This window comes from Asparagus officinalis, chromosome 3 (assembly GCF_001876935.1).
Source record: "Asparagus officinalis chromosome 3, Aspof.V1, whole genome shotgun sequence".
In the NCBI taxonomy this organism is placed as follows: domain Eukaryota; kingdom Viridiplantae; phylum Streptophyta; class Magnoliopsida; order Asparagales; family Asparagaceae; genus Asparagus; species Asparagus officinalis.
In genome coordinates, this window is record NC_033796.1 from 23,343,420 (window position 1) to 23,361,925 (window position 18,506).

General features: G+C 36.5%; 1 protein-coding gene across 1 annotated transcript; it reads right to left on the reverse strand.

Moving 5' to 3' along the window:
* On the reverse strand, positions 5,200-6,633 carry LOC109834786 (DELLA protein RGL1-like). Its single transcript, XM_020402802.1, has one exon. The coding sequence runs from the start codon at positions 6,631-6,633 to the stop codon at positions 5,200-5,202; it is 1,434 nt and encodes a 477-aa protein (XP_020258391.1).

Sequence of the window (18,506 nt, forward strand, 5' to 3'; positions counted from 1 at the left end):
AGAAGATGTGCAAATACAGTTGAAGGGCTCTAAGTAAAATCTGAAGAATGTGAGGCACATACCAAAGCTGAAGAGGAATCTTATTTCGGTTAGCCAGCTTAGAGCAGAAGGCTATGTTTTGACATTCACCGGGGATTCGTGGAGGATCTCAAACGATACTATGATTATTGCCCGAGGCAACAAAACAAAAACTCTCTACCTCAACTCACATGCGAGTGACACCCTCGTAATTGTAGCTGGTAAAGAGAGTATGGATCTGTGACAAAATAGATTGGGACACATGAACGAGATGGGGATAAAGATTCTACATTCACAGGGGAAGCTAATCAGCATCGATTCCGTAGATGTTGGTGTTTGCGAGGACTGCATCTTTGGGAAGCAGAAAAGAGTTAGTTTCCAGAAGGATGGAATGCCACCTAAAACTCAGAAGCTAGAGTTAGTTCATACCGACGTATGTGGTCTAGCTAGCATGTCTTCTCTTAGCGGTTCGGCGTACTATGTCACCTTCATCGACGATCACTCGAGGAAGGTGTGGGTATACTTCATGAAGCACAAGTCAAAGATGTTCGTGATCTTCAAGAAGTGGAAGACCATGGTGGAGAACGAGACAGATCTGAAGGTGAAGTGTCTGAGATCAGACAATGATGGAGAATACGAGCTGGAAGAGTTCAAGAGGTTCTATGCTCTAAATGAGATTCGTTTGGAGAGGGCTACTCTAGGGACGCCACAATAAAACGGTGTTGCAGAGAGGATGAACTGGACATTGACGGAGCGTGCCTAGAGCATGCGATTACATGCAAGTCTGCCTAATATATTTTGGATGGATGCGGTGCATACGACAACTTACTTGATTAATCATGGGCCATCAGTTCCTTTAGATTACGGGATTCTAGAAGAGGTTTGGAGTGGCAAGAAGATTAATCTCTCATATTTACGAGTATTCAGTTGTGTGGCATATGTTCATATTAGTGACCATGTCAGGGACAAGCTGGAAGCTAAGTCACAGAAGTGCACATTCATTGGATACAACATTGATGAGTTCGGGTATCGTCTTTGGGATGAGAATTGTAAGACCCTAGAGGGGGGTGATTAGGGTCTTATGCTAATCTAATCTGATTGAATGCCAATTAAAATTACTTAACAAATATATTCTTGCAAGATAGATATATAAAGAGTTATGTGCAAGAATATGCAATGTACACAAGGTGATATATCCTATATGATAGAAATATGTGTAAGGATATATGAACAATAAGATATATCCTAACAAAGAGGTATAGACAATATATGTGCAAGGATATAAAATTAACACGAGGGTGAATTAATCATAAACTAGATAGAGGGAAAAACAACAATGAGCAATTGACAAAGGCAATATGAATAATAAGCACGAATGTAAAAGTACGCCAATGCAATCACAAACAAAACGATATGTTTACGAGGTTCGGTCCCCACGACCTACGTCCCCGCTCCTCACCTCGAGGAGATCTCCACTATCACAACCGGGTTTTCTACGTTCACCCGAACAACGTTTACACCTCACAATACAATCACTATGTAATCACACCTCACACACTAAGTGTTGGTCCTAGCCCGTGTCCTCCTCCTCAAGTGCTCGGTTACAACCTCTCCCTAGGCACGTCAACCGACGCCACTCCTCTTGGATTCGACCCCGTCTCTCACCACACACTTCTCTCGGTGTACAAGTGTATTACAAGTGAATCCTCACAATTAAGCACAATATAAATCAATTGATTGTTCTCTAAACAAGGTGAGAACTCAATTAAGCACAACTCTTAGTCACAAACCCACAACCCCAAATTATACTATGAATGTAAATACAATAAGCTCAATAGGTTGTGTGTGAACAAAGAGATAATAAAATCAACTAAACTCAATATGAACACTAGCTTAATAAAAAGATAATCAAACAATATAAAATATGAAGCTAGATTGAGTTTAGAAAACTTCTCAATAGATCAAGAGTGGAAGGAGAAGAGTTGGATGCTCAAACACCAATAGATGATCTCCTCACACCAGCTGACTTATCCGGTCGACCGGTGCGGTCGACCGATGGAGCTCTCGGTCGACCGTACCGGTCGACCGACAGACTCTCTGTCGCCCAGTAAGAAATGAACATATGAGCGGTCGACCAGATCGGTCGACCGAAAACTGATATATATATAAAAACAGATTTTGAAAGCTGTATATCTGATTTTAAAACACTGTTTAAAAATATCAAATAAATTCCAAAAAATATAAAACTCTGGGGAATGATTGTAGACATGATAGTAAACATGCTACAGCGACTGGTTATCAGAAAGGAGTTCCCAAATGTAAAATATAATCATTTTGCAAGGAGGTCCAAAACACGAAAATATAAACACATGAGTTTTGACATTTTAGCTAAACCAACTTTTGAAACTTTACAAAATGATTTTATAGACATGAAGAAAGATGTAAACTATTGTTATGAAGTCTATAAACAATGAATGTAGTATTTTATCAAAATACACATATAATGCATTAAAAACATGATTTCATTGAACTCACTAAAATTGATATTGATGAAATCATATATATGCATGTAAGTATGAAACAAAAATATGTTTTCTAATTATATTCAATTGTTTCATAGTAAAACTTGAAAACTATCAAACCAAAACATATGTGTATATATATAACTATATATATACAAAAACCAAAACGTGTATGTGTGTATATGATTGAGCTTAAAGTACTAACACACATAATATAAAATCTAAACTATATTACCCAAGCTTGAACTTGATCTTCATTAAGCTTGACTTGGTAATCTCGCGGATGAAGCTTGAACTTGATCTTTAACTTGAATTGTACGTTGCTTCACCGACATTCCGCCAACCTCCATTTGATATGATCGTTATGGCGCAATCCATCCAACCTCCAACAACGTTGTTTGTCTACAATACATAGGAATGCACAAACACTAGACAAACAACATTAGTAGTAAATTATTTGTTAAACATCATCAAAACAAGAAGGCCAACAAGAATAACAGGAAGATCATCAGAAGCAGGGATATGATATTCAATAAGGAGGTGATGTACAAGAACAGGGACAGTGCTAATGATAGCCAAAATAGTGGAGCAACACTACGGATACAAGTGGATTCGAGTACATGGATTTGGAGGAACTTCCAGATAGGGAAGACAAAGTCAATTCTGACCAAAGAACGGAGGAGGCTCCATGTGCAGAGACGACTACCCAGGACGTGGAGCTCAGGAGGTCATCCAAGGTACCCAAACCGAATATCAGATATCTCTCATCACTTGATTATTTGCTTTTGACAGATAGTGGAGAACCGGAGTTCTATGAAGAGGCTATGCAAGTGAGTGAATCTCAGCAGTGGGAGCATACGATGCAAGAGGAGATGGATTCTCTACACACTAATGGACATGGGAGTTAGTCCAGCTACCTGCACAGAAGAAAGCTTTGCATAACAAATGGGTCTATCGGGTCAAGCAAAAAAGTAATGGAAGCAAGAGATACAAGGCCAGATTAGTCGTGAAGGGGTTCCAACAGCGGGAAGGAGTGGACTATACGGAAATATTTTCCCCCGTGACCCAAGCAAAAAACTAGAGTTGTACGCAACTTCAGTTGGCTTTCATGTGTAGGAGATGAAGACGGAGCCACACTAGGAGGATCGCCGAGATCACCGGGTTGATGATGATTGAAGAATGGATTTTTTTTTTCGTGTAGGAGGATGCTTGCGAAGAAGGGAGAATTCGGGTGAGCTCGTTGATTGTGCTTTAGTCTCCAAGTGGGAGATTGTTAGTCTAAGGGATGTAGATTCAAAGCTGGAATCAAACAAATTGTTGGATAACAGGTTTCCTAATCTGTTTTGGTAACATGATTTTTAATCTGTTTTGGTAACAGGATTCTTAATCTGTTTTGGTAATAGGTTATTAGGATTCCTAATATATTTTATTTTTTGGGTTTAGAATTCCTAGTATGTTTTGGTTTTAGGTTTTCTATATATATGGAACACTGTAGAAGAGATTAGACATCAGAAAAAGAGGGTTTTGAGAAAAATTTTCAGAGAGATCTTAGAGAGATTAGATTCTATTTGTGGGCATTGTAATATTCTTCAATATTAATTAAAGAATTGTGTGGTGTGGCTTCTGAGGACGTAGGCACGATTGCCGAACCTCGTTAAATCGGGTGTGTTCTTTCTTGTTTACTTTCTTGTAAGTTTTTTATCTTTTATTTGCTGTGATTTTTCCTACTTTCATACTCTCAAACACAAAGTCCGGAAGGGTAAGGGTTCTATTTGATTGTTTCGAATCCCCAACAAGTTGAAGGGTTTTCCACATTAAAATTCTTGAATATTTCTTTTGGTCATTTTATTATTATTTGTCTTATTAAACTATTTTATCGATAGAGGAAGGGGGAAAGTCAATCAATCAACCCCTTTTTTTGCCAATAGAAAATCTGGCATCCTCTTAGAACATGCATTCCATACTCGCAAGATTTGTCAAGAGTACATTTACAGCCAAAAAAGTCTGATTCTGACAATGCCAAGGGGTTCATTAGTAATGGAGGGGAGCCGCCTACCATCGAAAGAAAGGCTTGGAGTGAATGCTCCTCAATCTCGTCTACTTTTGTGACCAGAATATTTTACCCCCACAAATACCTGGAATTTAGCTTCATAAAATAAAAACAAGTCGTTACTAGAAAGAAAATATCAGACATGTACGCAAGGAAAGATTACTATTGTTCCCAAAAAGTGAACGAGAAGTACTGCTTTGGCTGTTTCTCTTGGAGCTAACTTTGTAACTTCTACATTTTGTTCAAGTGCAAAATATTACGCTTATTGCCATGAATTCAAGGTTAGGATATGTCCAAGGACTATAAAGGATGTATCACTTGTGTACTTTTATCTTTTCTGTGATATTTTTTTTCTGTGATCTTCTAGGCTATGATCTCGGTTATAGCACAAAATAATGGACTTGAGAGTTCTATCCATGAAATATTACTCTGAGAATTCTTTGACAAATAATGTAGCAATTCTGAGCCAGACTTAATATAGTTGATAACCTATAAGATGTTGAATCGGTAAAACTTACTGTTGAATCATTACAACAGAAACTTATATAGCAATATCACAACACATTAGGACCTTCAGTTACATTTGAAAACAATGCTGAAAAAATATCATCAAGAATGCGAAGAGTTTACTTTCCATGCTGAAGCCCACATTATCGGCCGTCCTTTCCATCCTAACAATAAACACCCTTTCTCACTCCCAGTAGTATAACCATCACAATTATAAGCAGACACTAACATTTTCACTTGACTAACTGATTCAATCCCAACCCCTTGAAACCCTGCTCTCCCAAGCTGCCTTCTCCATTGATCAGCCCTCTCATGCCTTTCTACTCTTTCTCCTCCTTCACATGCTATAATGTTCCTAATTGCATCGGCAAAATAACTATTTTCTATCTTCATTCTTCGCAAACTAGACCTTGTCAAACTAGCCTCAAGTGAATCAAAAACAGCCGAATAGTAATGCAGGGATTCAAGAAACCTGGCAAGAAAAAAGGGCCCATTGTGGTTTGCATCCTGCTCGACTATAGTAAACAATTCAGGTTTCAGTTTCTTGATTGCAACTAGCACAGCCTTGAGAGATCCTCGGGTCTCCTTCACATACCGATGGAGATGCATTATACTGTTAAAAACCAGTGTTTCTCCTTGTCTTATGTCCAAGTTTTCGGCAGTTAGGAGTGATGACTCATTCATGATACGAAACTCAATGTGTACTCCAATTGTGTTTGCATTTTTTAACAGAATCTTCATGTTAGACTCAAGATCGGAGATTCTTGAATCAGAGGAAGTTATGCCGGTGATTCTGATTCGTGGTGGACCTTCTGAGTGAGAGGCAAGCATCTGGATCAAATTATGCCACTGGATTGCATGTGACATACCGAGATCAACAATGTGCAGATAATCTTTACCTTTAGCAGCTTGACAGATACTGTCATTGGCTGCCATGAAGGCGAAAGAAATGTAGGGAGTGGTCTCATAAAGATGATGGAACGCCTCCATTTTCTCCTCTTTGGTAACAATAGGATTATCCTTATTGGTAGAAGCAGTGTTTAAAGAACCACTTACACCAACAGTTTGCAGAAGGGAGAGCCTGGATTTTAATCCTACAGCAAAGTGAAAGCAAACTCTTTTTAACGAATCGCCATTTTGGTCTGCTAGTGGCCAGATTTGGCTAAATATTGAGGCAGCAAGGGTTGTATCTCGACATGCAACTGCCTCAGCACAAGCTAGAAGCAAGTGAACCAGTTCTAGTCCTTCGTTGATTGATGCAGGAGCAGTATCAGGATCAGCATTGTCCATTAGAACTGGCTGCATTGTCGTATCTTCTAAATAACTAGCAAACCCATTGTCTGTACTTTCTGGTAATTCTTCAAATAGGCTCGTATTGATGACGCTATCGATGAAGCTAGAGTCCTCATCATCGCACCCCGAGCATGGAGGACTACTAGAATCAAAGGAAGAAGACCATGTCTCAATTTCAAATAAATAATCTTTCAAATCAGGATCTTGATCCATTCTTTCAGGGCAGAATCTTCGAATAGCCATATCTTTGTTTAGGATTTCATCAAAATTGATTTCATCCGATTGAACTGAAGTGAAAGGGAATTGCTGCGTTGAAAGAGAAGAATAAGAGGGGGGAATGTTCATGTTGTCTGTAAGAATATTTTCTATCTGAGAAAAGGTGACTCCTCTCGTTACTCATATATAGTTGCATCATTACAAGTATTTTTAAAATCTCAGAATAAAAATCATCAAAAAAAGACTAGAGAAATGGCCAGAGAATTGAGCAACTTCTTGTCTTTTGTGCCATCAGTATTCTTACAGACACATTCTCATCTTCTCTAGGCAAGTCCATGTTAGGCCCTGGTAACCGTGCATGCATCAATATACGTGCAGAGCTCCACGTGCTTCAATTGAATTGTTCATGCCAAATCCCTAGGGCCTATGAATCAGGCTATGAATGTGCTTCCTTGCTACAAACGAGTTGGTAGTCACAACAAGCTGCAATTGATGGGCAAGCAATTAAACTGGTACAATATATTTGGACTAAGTAGAACAAGTACACATCTCACCAGACAAACAAGGGCATCAAAGTCCTAAAATTATGTGTACTTATTAGTTTACATGTGTGTGGATATATATTAATCTTAAATCTACATTTACACAAGAAATTTATAGTTTCCCACCTAAATTTTTCGCATTGATTCCTAATGCATATGGACAAACTAGCATTGTATATATGCGAATAAGATGGGATCATTGAAAGTGAGGTTGACCTTTTCCTGACTTTCAAGTCACTATAAGAAAGTTCTTGGCTACTTCCACATTGCCGAAAAAATAATTCTGTTACTTGCTCTTAATCCTTTTAATAACTTATTTAAATATTTCTAGCACAATGGATACTTACATGCTTTTGAACAAATGCTTAACTCGGTCATCATGATAATACGATTCATGGACAAGTAGTAAATAGAGGACTTTACACCTAGAACACCGGGCATGTTCCTTTATTGAGAACTGCTTTTACTGATATTGTCTCCTTTTCCTTCTTAGGTGCTAGTTAAATTCTTGTTGATTTTCTGTGCAATTGGGGTTAAAATCTTCATATATATGAGATTACTTATTCTGGCGTCCCAATTGCTACTATTTAATTTTTAGTACATCCTATTATTTTGCTACTAGGTACCTCTTTGTTTTAGAATAGAGATCCTGTGTTAAAGTAGTACTCTCTTTGGCCCTGTAATTAGTATAGGTTAATGCATGCAGTTGATTACACCCATAGCAACACAGAAATTTAACATCACATAATCTAATAATCTTATTCTAATTAAATTATTCACTTTGTATTACTTTGGTAGCTCACATGACAATCTTAGAAGACAAAAAAGTCAACAAAAATATTTTGATAAAACCAGTTCAGTTCCTTAGTAGTTTGATTAATTAAGTCGCACCAAATTGAGATTTCACAATTTTGAAAAGATCATATCAGTACCGTTTACAATAAGGGGCACTTTGTTATAGAGTAAGCTCATCCTCTATCCTTGTAAGATAACTATTTCTGTGAATAATATGTGGAGTGTATTTTTCGCTTATAATTCAACCAAATGTATCTTTAAATTCCATCTTGAAAAATAACAATGCTATTTAAACAAATCTGAAAATTGGTTGGTGATTGGCATGATATTGAGTCAAGTTTACAAGTAAGGCTCTGTAATGTGGTTCGAATTAGTATTATAACATTAACCAACACAATAGTCGGTTTGACTATGTGATGGATGGTTATACCATTCGTTAAGACGAGCAAAAAACAAGTATAACATCCATGATTCCGATAGACTTTGCCAAAGTTGGAATTTATCAAAGTTGTAAGAATGTGAAATGTAAGGGACATTGTTAGTGATAAAAATCCCAAGGGTGTCAACGGGTCAATATGCTTGCTCAAAAGGGAAAAAAGAATACATCAAAGTATTTATTAAACTTCAACATGCATTTTTATTCCAGTGTAGAAAGAAAGAGTTTGCATAGACAGGACAAGCATCTCACAGGATCCAAATGATCATCCAAAAACCTATGTTTAGATAGGCTTGAAGATGATACAAGGAGGGTGGCTGAGGTTATTTTGTGCTTCCTTCTCAGTTTGCATTTTAAAATGAATAAAATATAAACATTCAAATTAGCGTTATGGTTTGTGACAAAGATGGCAGTTAGGCAGCAGTTTGGTCAGAAGGAACAAATGAAAGAAGAGGTTAGTGTTACATTAAAAATGAGAAAGGTGTTAAGTTCATGACATATGGAAAACACTTGCAAAGTGCTAGCAATAGATGCTAGCTAGTGAAAATGATGACGAAAGATATGCTGAAGATTTATTCTACCACAAGAAACTAGCATTCACTAACAAAAATCAGACAGACTCTTATTTTATAAACTTCTCTAAGCATTTTGCAGCTTTCAGTTAATAGGAAATGCCTAAAATTACAACATCTGAAAATGAAAAAGAACTTTGAATGAGAACTCTATATGCAGATTGGACTGTTTCTGGTTAAGTTATGACTAGGAATTCCATTTTTATATGATTATGACTTGTGACGATAATTTGTTGTATTTAAATATGCATGGTATCATGCTCAAAAGCATCCAGGTACTTGAAGAATAATCCCAATGCTTCTCCTAACCAGCATTTTGTCATCTCATCTGCACATAGCATATAAAAACCTCTGCAGGCATCCAATTGGATTGATGACTGTAAATCTTGTAAATCATCATGACTCAAATGCTCAATTATTTCACTAAATTTTGTCACAACTTCAAGCAAAATAGAAACATGACTCCTTACGTACCCAATTTTTAGTTTATATGAGGTAATGTGACTAATGTCCTTTTTCTGTTTCTTATTTTCCCCAGACAATGCTTTTTGTAGCTAATATAAATTGGAAGTTGATCCTGGACAGAATTGGTTAGCTTCCTATAGCTATGTTTTTGTTTGAGAAATTTAAAACTCTACAGAGCAAAGACATTGGACTCTATTCCTGTTAACTTGAATTAACTTGGATGCAATCCAAAACCATTACATTAAACAACCCAAAGAAAAATCATTCTGCACTATCATGATGGGGGAATGTTTTCGAATTTGTTTCTTCGGTGTCAGTTCATGTTATGTGTAGACTGTCTAAAAATTACTGTAGATAGTTGATCCCATCAAACACCAATGATGGAAGTTACAATTTGACTGCTTTCAGAAAGCTACAATTTAAAAAAATTTATGTAGATCAATGAAGATTACAATCTGACGACCTTCACAACAACCGATGAAAGGTCTAATTCAACAGCCTTCACAATCAACATCATGAGTTAAAATATGATGACTCTCATATTTTTAAGGAGCGAAGACGAAGGTTATAAGATGACGATCTTGACAACGCTCTAGCAAAAGAGACTACAAATTGACAGTTTTTTCAAATCAAAATGCAAATATCTCTCAAACCGTAAGGAATTTGAAAAAATGAACAGGAGCAAACCAAACCCTTTAGGTCAGATTGGTCTGCTCCGTCTCGTCAAGATAGTCGATTTTTATATATAATTCGTTCAATTCTGACTTACGGTTTGAAAGTTATGACCTATTCTTCGCAGCAAGTTATATTCTGAAGTCCGTCTGTAAGACTGGACTTCGCCTGAACATTGGACTTCACCTGAAGCTCGCCAAGCTCGCTTGAGGCTCGCCTCTACATTCCGGAGTAAAAACAATGCAACCATTGCATTCTCATCAACAAAACGTGGCGTTTTCAATCACTAACGCAGCACAAACGCTGCGTTCTTAAGCCACAAACGTAGTTCAGATTTATCCATGGACGCAGCTGGAATCCAGGTGCTAACGCAGCTTCCAAATGCTGCGTTCGAACGCCACTAACAGCACAAACGTAGCTTCTAGGCACTGTGTTCACAGCCGCTGACACAGATCAAATCCAGCCGCTAATGCAGCTTCCAGACCATGCGTTCGAACGTAGGTTCACACCTAGAACGCAAATCACTGCGTTTGACTCATTCAAACGGTTCTAAAAACCATTTTCCTCCCACGATCTGGGGAGTGGTTTAAGGGGCTGTTATACTGGCTTAATGGGGTAATTAAACCCCCATTAAGGAGCGGATTAAGGGGCGATTACACCCCAAAATCTCTTATAAATAGCTAAAAATTCATCTTAGTTCGGGGCTACTTCGGATCCTCTTTTCGGCAGCAAAGAAGATATCTTTTGACAGATCATCAAAAGAGCTTGAATCTTTTAGAGATCGGCATTTTTTCCTATGCAATCGAAGGTCTTCTTCTACAACAGAGATCTTTGAAGCTTTCTTCTTTGGCTTACAAACCGATTTTTTATTTAAATTAACTTTTTTATAGAGTTTTAAACTCATTCCGAGTTCTGTTCAACTTGCCATGCAAGTTCCCCACGACATCAAATCCGAGAAGAATAGACTTTGTTCTAATGAGGTGAAACGTCAGATCGTCAACGAGAAGCAAAGTTAACACGAATTTCGAGGGAGGTATCTTATCGACACCAAGAAGAACCTGTTGGCCTTCTTGTTTTGATGATGTTTAACAAACAATTTATCACTAATGTTGTTTGTCTAGTATTTGTGTTTTCTTATTTATTATAGACAAACAACGTAGTTGGAGGATGGATGGAATAGAGCTTCAACGATCATATCCAAAGGAGGTTGGCGGAATGTCGGTGAAGCCTTGCTATTCAAAGTTCAAGATCCAAGTTCAAGCTTCATCCGCGAGATTACCAAGTCAAGCTCATTGAAGATCAAGATCTAGCTTGGGTAATATAGTATAGGTTTTATATTATGTGTGTTAGTACTTTAAGCTCAATCATATACACACATACACGGTTTGGTTTTTGGTTTGATAGTTTTACTATGAAACAATTTAGTTATATATATACATATATGTTTTGCTTTGATAGTTTTCTAGTTTTACTATGAAACAATTGAATATAATTAGAAAACATATTTTTGTTTCATACTTATATGCATATATATGATTTCATTAATATCAATTTTAGTTAGTTTAATGAAATCATGTTTTAGTGCATTATATGTGTATTTTAATAAAATACTACATTCATTGTTTATAGACTTCATAACAATAGTTTACATCCTTCTTCAAATCTATAAAATCATTTTGTAAAGTTTCAAAAGTTGGTTTAGGTCAAAACATCAAAACTCATGTGTTTATATTTTTGTGTTTTGGACCTCCTTGCAAAATGATGATATTTTACATTTGGGAAGTCCTTTCTGATAACCAGTCATTGTAGCATGTTTATTATCATGTCTACAATCATTCCCCAAAGTTTTATATTTTTTGGAATTTATTTGATATTTTTAAACAGTGTTTAAAATTAGCAAAACAGTTTTTGAATATGTCAGTTTTCGGTCGACCGAACCGGTCGACCGAACCTGAGTTCTTGTGTTCACTGGGCGACAGAGAACCTGGGTCGCCCGCCGCGGTTGACCGAGAGCTTCCTTCGGTCGACCGCACCGGTCGACCGGATAAGTCAGCTGGTGTTTTTCTCGTGTTTGACCTGGATAGCGGTCGACCAAAATTTCCGTCGGTCGACCGATCGTTTCTGTCGGTCGACCGCGAATTTCTTCGGTCGACCACCGCTCGTTCTGACTGCTTCCAACGGCTATTTTTGTTACCGTTGCTGGGGTGTTTTTGGTCTTTTGTTTTGGGAGTTTTGGCTGAGTTTTGAGAGGATATAAATACCCAATTACTGATCTCTTTTCAAATGAAAAAAAGAAGAGTTTTAAACAAAGTTTTTAAACAAGGGTTTAGGGTTTTACTGTTTGTTTAAAAGAATTGTATTTACATTCATAGTATAATTTGGGGTTGTGGGTTTGTGACTAAGAGTTGTGCTTAATTGAGTTCTCACCTTGTTTTGAGAACAATCATTTGTCATATTTGTGCTTATTGTGAGAATCACTTTGTAATACACTTGTACACCGAGTGAGGAGTGTGTGGTGAGAGTCGGGGATCGTCCCAAGAGGAGTGGCGTCGGTTGACGTGCCTAGGGAGAGGTTGTAACCGAGCACTTGAGGGAGACACGGCTAGGTCCAACACTTAGTGGGTGTAGAGTGTGATTGCAAGAGTGTGAGTTGTAGAGTTTTCGGTTAGCTAGAAAACCGAGTGTGTAGAAGAAGTTCCGGCTTCCAAACCGGATTGTGTTAGTGGATTTCTCCCCGGGAGTGGGGAGCGGAGACGTAGGACGGAAGGTCCGAACTCCGTGATCATATTGCTTATTTGAGTTTGTCTTTGGCGTAGTTGTTTTTGCATTTTGCATTTATCTTATATCGCCAATTGTGCATTACTCATCCTTTTTATGATCCACTATCTAGTTTATATTGTTTACCATTGTGCTAGTTTATATATCCTTGCATATATATTTTGCTATATATCTCTTTGCTAGGATATATCATATTGTATATTGCTTATCCTAGCTCATATATATTATTGCATTTCATACTTGCTAGGATAACTTATTAATTAGTTTTAATTGGCATTTAATCGGATTAGATTAGCATAAAATCCTAATCACCCCCCCCTCTAGGGTCTAATAGAACCCAGTTTTAAACAAAAGGAAGGATCTCCGTTGATTTCTTCTCTCTTTTATAAATCGAGAATTCGATACAAGAAGATTGTAATTTTTTCTAAGTTTGTTACAGAGAGATTTGCGTTGAGAGAATTATAATTATTTTTTTTCTAAGTCTGTTAGAGGGAATAATACAAATTCGTTTTCTCATTTTCTTCTTTAATTTTCCCACAAAAAATTATGCAATCGATTATCACTCCTAAACTAATTGTTTTTTCCTTTTTCTACGGGCTTTTAGACTCATGATTTTGTTCTATGCCATAATGTCACATAATTCTAGAAAACTAAAGTAATAACTTTGATAATTAAAATTGAAGTTATTGATGCTCGTAAACAAACAGACGATGAGGGTTTCTCGCAGTCGGATGCAGCTTCGATCCTAGCAACGGTAGGAAAGAAGGAGAGGATGGATGTTAGGGCCGACTCCTCCTTTGACTTTATGCCCAATCCGAGCACGCGGGGTGGGCTGATAGCCTGCACATATAAGAATCACAGGAATATGAAGCTAGTTTCCCCCGTGATACCTCCGACGGTCAAGTCAGTTGATGAACTTGGGGAGGATTTTTGTTGAGAGGTCCCTGGGCCATTGAGGTCCTTGCAGGGGGTTTTTTCTCTTGGAATTATTAAAATACCAAAGGGGAGTAAAATTAAGGTGCAAGAAGAAGTAGTCAGCCGCCCCCTGCCCTTACCTTCCTTACCTCCTTTTATAGCTTCCTTGCCTCTGGGAGTTTGACCCTCGGGTTTTGTTGACTATGCACAAGAGGCAGTTTGAAAGATGAACAAGCAGACTGTTGAGTCATCTTTCTTCCTCTAGGTGTCGGCAGGCGACTGGGAGGGAAATCACTCAGTGTCAGGGGAGAGAAGTCTTTTCAGTGCTCTGGATTTGTCAGAGTAAGCAGATTCTAAGATAGGTCAGCTGTGTGACCGTCCTTCTTTCTCTAGGTGGTGGCTGGGAATTGGAGGAGAAGTCACTTTTGTACAGAGAAGTATCATGGTAATTCTCTGGGAAATGACTTGTGAGTAGAATAGGCGGCTTGTGCAGGAGATCCTTGTCAGAGCGTATATCTTGATGGGACTGGTCAATGCTGTAGCTTGAGTCATCTTTCTTCCTCTAGGTGTCGGCAGGCGACTGGGAGGGAAATCACTCAGTGTCAGGGGAGAGAAGTCTTTTCAGTGCTCTGGATTTGTCAGAGTAAGCAGATTCTAAGATAGGTCAGCTGTGTGACCGTCCTTCTTTCTCTAGGTGGTGGCTGGGAATTGGAGGAGAAGTCACTTTTGTACAGAGAAGTATCATGGTAATTCTCTGGGAAATGACTTGTGAGTAGAATAGGCGGCTTGTGCAGGAGATCCTTGTCAGAGCGTATATCTTGATGGGACTGGTCAATGCTGTAGCTTCGAGTGATATTTGAAGTGGTTCCGATCGGATCTTATCCCTTTAGTCGAGGCGGGTTGATCTGTGAGTCATCACTATAATTTATCGACCGATAACCGAGTGAGTTGTGGGACGAGAGCGCCATCGAGATGTCTGCTCGGGGAGTCATCTTAATCGCAGAGAACTGACTGGTCTCGCGCTTCGAGTCGGTTATGACGATTCTTGGTCGAGAGAGGACTCGTCCGCTTGACTGGTCAGTAGACTTGACCTCGGTCCGGGCTTCTGAGTTTCTTGAGCCGGTCAGGACCATGGCTTTTTGGGCCTTTATAATCAATCTTTCGATGTTACCATAACAGAAGTATATATACCTATTAAAGTGATGGGCTTATTATACTGCTCATGTCTTTGATGTTGACTAATAAACACGACTTACTTCATTTATAATGTACTAGTATAATGCACATGCTTCGCAAGTAAACTAACATGTCTCGGGCCCGCAGGCCAGTTGGCACGTTCAAGCCGTAAGACCCACCGAGTGTAACACATTGTTTGGCTCAAACCACTATCAAAATCGACTAGCTGATGTTACATTTGAGTCTTTAGCTTTTACTATATAAACACCTTAATTTCCCACCCTCCCGCCGATGTGGGACTAAATTAGTGGGATGTCACATTTACCCCACCTTACAAAGGTGACGTCCTTGTTGCGTCATGACAATTAGCACATCCTAATATTACTGTCAGACAATGTGGACTCTAGAGGTGGCTCCAACGGGCTCTAGAGGTGGCTCTGACCGCATCCACACGGTGTAGCACTTAGCTCCACACTTCCGGCTGGTAACTGCTCTGATACCATTTGTCACGTTCTGGGCCCGCAGACCTGTTGGTTTGTGTAAGCCGTGGGACCCACCGAGTGTAACACACTGTTTGGCTCAAACCACTGCTAAAATCGACTAGTCGATGTTACTCTTGAGTCTTTAGGTTTCACTATATAAACACCTTAATTTCCCACTCTTCCACAGAATTGGGACTAAATTAGTGGGATGTCACATAAACGTACATGTTTTAAGTTTTAAAATTTTTATTGAAAGGTTAAACTATGTGTTAATAAATAAAATTGTATAATAAGATTACTTGAGAAGAAATGTATGAATTAATTACTATTGTACAGTTATTTTAATTAAATATTTTTCTTATAATGATACGCCAATTGCTAACATTTTTTTCAAATAAGTCCATCAAATCTAATATTATTCTTAAATGATGCCAATTTTATAAGTTTACTTAAATATGCCCCTCAAACTTGAAAGTTGTTAACTTAATTCTAAATTAACTAAGCTGCATTAATCTTGCTAGCTTTTTCCTCATGCTCCCTACATAGTTATACTTAATACCTGCAATTGTAGTAGTTACTTCTTGTTATAATTATTTAATAGGTTAAATTACACTAAACCCTTATGAACTTTTAGCCCCTATGAACTTTAAAAATTACACTGAACCCCTAATGATTTTTCTATTTTTAAAAAATCCCTAATAACTTTCTAAATTTTGCAGATAACTTCTATAAATTAGAACAAAAAAATAGCATAAAAAGGCAATTTGAAAGTCATTGGAGGATTGGTGTAATTTATCTAAAAGATATTGGGGGCTTTCTATAAAAGTTATTAGGGGTTTAGTGTGATTTCGAAAGTTCATATGGTATATTTACTGCAAAATGCTGAAAGTTCATGGGGTTTTACTGTAATTTTCCTTATTTAATATTATAATACTTAGTTTAAGTAATATTATTAAAAATAGTTATACTATTTTTATACTATAAAATATTTATCTAATTTATTTTTTAACATTTAAAAAATTTAGTACTATGAATATTTTATAAATTTTTATTAGACTATCATTAGCAATTAATAGTACTATTTAATTAACATTAAATAATATTTTTGAAAGGTTAGTTTTCAATCATTACCAAGTATAGATTATTCAGTATCATGTAATAATCTTTGAGAAAATACTCGAAAAATAATATTAAATTATTTATTCAATTTATGTAATAATATAATACCAAATAAATAGTGTAATTCATAATTTATGTGATATTATTAAAATAATTACATTATTTATGTGATTATATATTTATTCTATTTATTTTATTGATCATTGAATTATAGTATAATTCTTAATAGTATTTAGTAATATATTATTCTATTTATACTATTATTTTAATTATTTTATTATAATTTACAAATAATTATTATAATAATTTAATTGGTTACTAATAATAATTGTGTATACTTATTTTATAAATTATTTTATTGTACTACTTTTAAACAATTAATAGTTATACTATTATTGGTAATTATAATTATTTAGGATGGTAAGGAGGTTCATAATTAATAAAGAGGTTATATTTATTTAATGATAGATTAATTAGAGATAATGACATAGTTAGAATTAATAAAAATTTGAGAAGGCAAAAAAAATTAAAAGTTTTAACACCCCGGTCCTCTTTTTATAGTAGTATAGATTACTTGAAGAGTTGACATCAGTAGTATCTCAGAACAAATTTCTGCATTCAAAAAACCGCATCACTATCATGCTTAACACATCAAAAACCTTTGAATTAGATGAAAATATCTTTTATCAGTAGGAATTCACGAAAGAATAAATCACTGTGATAATATCTTAGAGGGTACTGGAAGAATCTGATCAAATGGTGTCGATATTTATCAATACTAACCATACATTTTGTTTTGAATTATCATCCCTTATCTGCTGAGAATCTGCATGTATATGGTTTGAAGTTTGATATCATCGAATTGTACATTTAAAGTGTTACCCATCAATTCGTCAAAAAACTCCTCAGAATACTAGAAATATTCAAACAACAAATTTATTGACAAAATTTTATGAACTTTATAATGTCTAAATTAAAATGAACAAAAATATTACTAATGAATAATGATGCACTTTGATAAGTGAAAAAGGTTCTTCAAATTTATTTAAAGAAAGTTACCAAACCTTATCCTCTATACTAATTAAGAATTGGACAATCCTCATGGATAACACTATAAATAGGAAGAACAACAGTAGCTCTATCAGTGTTTTGTTCTCCAGCATAATCTTAGCTTTGTCCGTGTTTGGTTTAATATCAGGAAAACCCCCAATAATTTAGACGATTATCAGATAACCCCCTTAACTTTCAAAATGTCAGAAACCCCCTTAAGTTTAACGACAATTAGAATACCCCGTTAACTAGAAGATTTTATCAGAAAATCTCCATAAAAGTGTGAACCACAATTTTCACTTGAAAAAAATCTCCCGCATAATTCTATCCAACCATGTAAAAAACACCACTTTGATGTGGTTTTTCTAATAAAATCCTAAAGTTTAATGGGTTTTCTGATATTGTGAAACTTAAGGGGTTATCTATTATGAGGGTTTTCTAATAGGAGCTGTTTGGTTTACCAAGTTTATGAAAATGAAAAGGAAACCTCTCTAACAGGGGTATTTTTGTAAATAAAACTTTTATTTGACTTTCTTAGACCATGTCTGGCTCACTAGTTTTTAATGGAAAGGTGTTTCTATAAAGGAGGAAAACGTTGTGTATTTTATGAAAACCTAATTCCTCTCCTTTTAGGTGGAAATTGGATAGAAAACTGATACATTGCACTTTATCTTGTTTAAAAAAGTGAAAATTGCTTGGAGGAACTAAAAAACTTGGACTATGCATCCTCCTCCCCAGCCCAAAAACCAATACCCCCAAACCCTTATACATAAACATAAGTGCAACTAACCCCCAAACAGTGTACAAGCCCACTACCCAATAAAGGCATTCCCAAATTACCCTTCCTAATTTAAAACTGAAAAAATACTACTCCCATAATCCCTTTCTGAGCGCGATT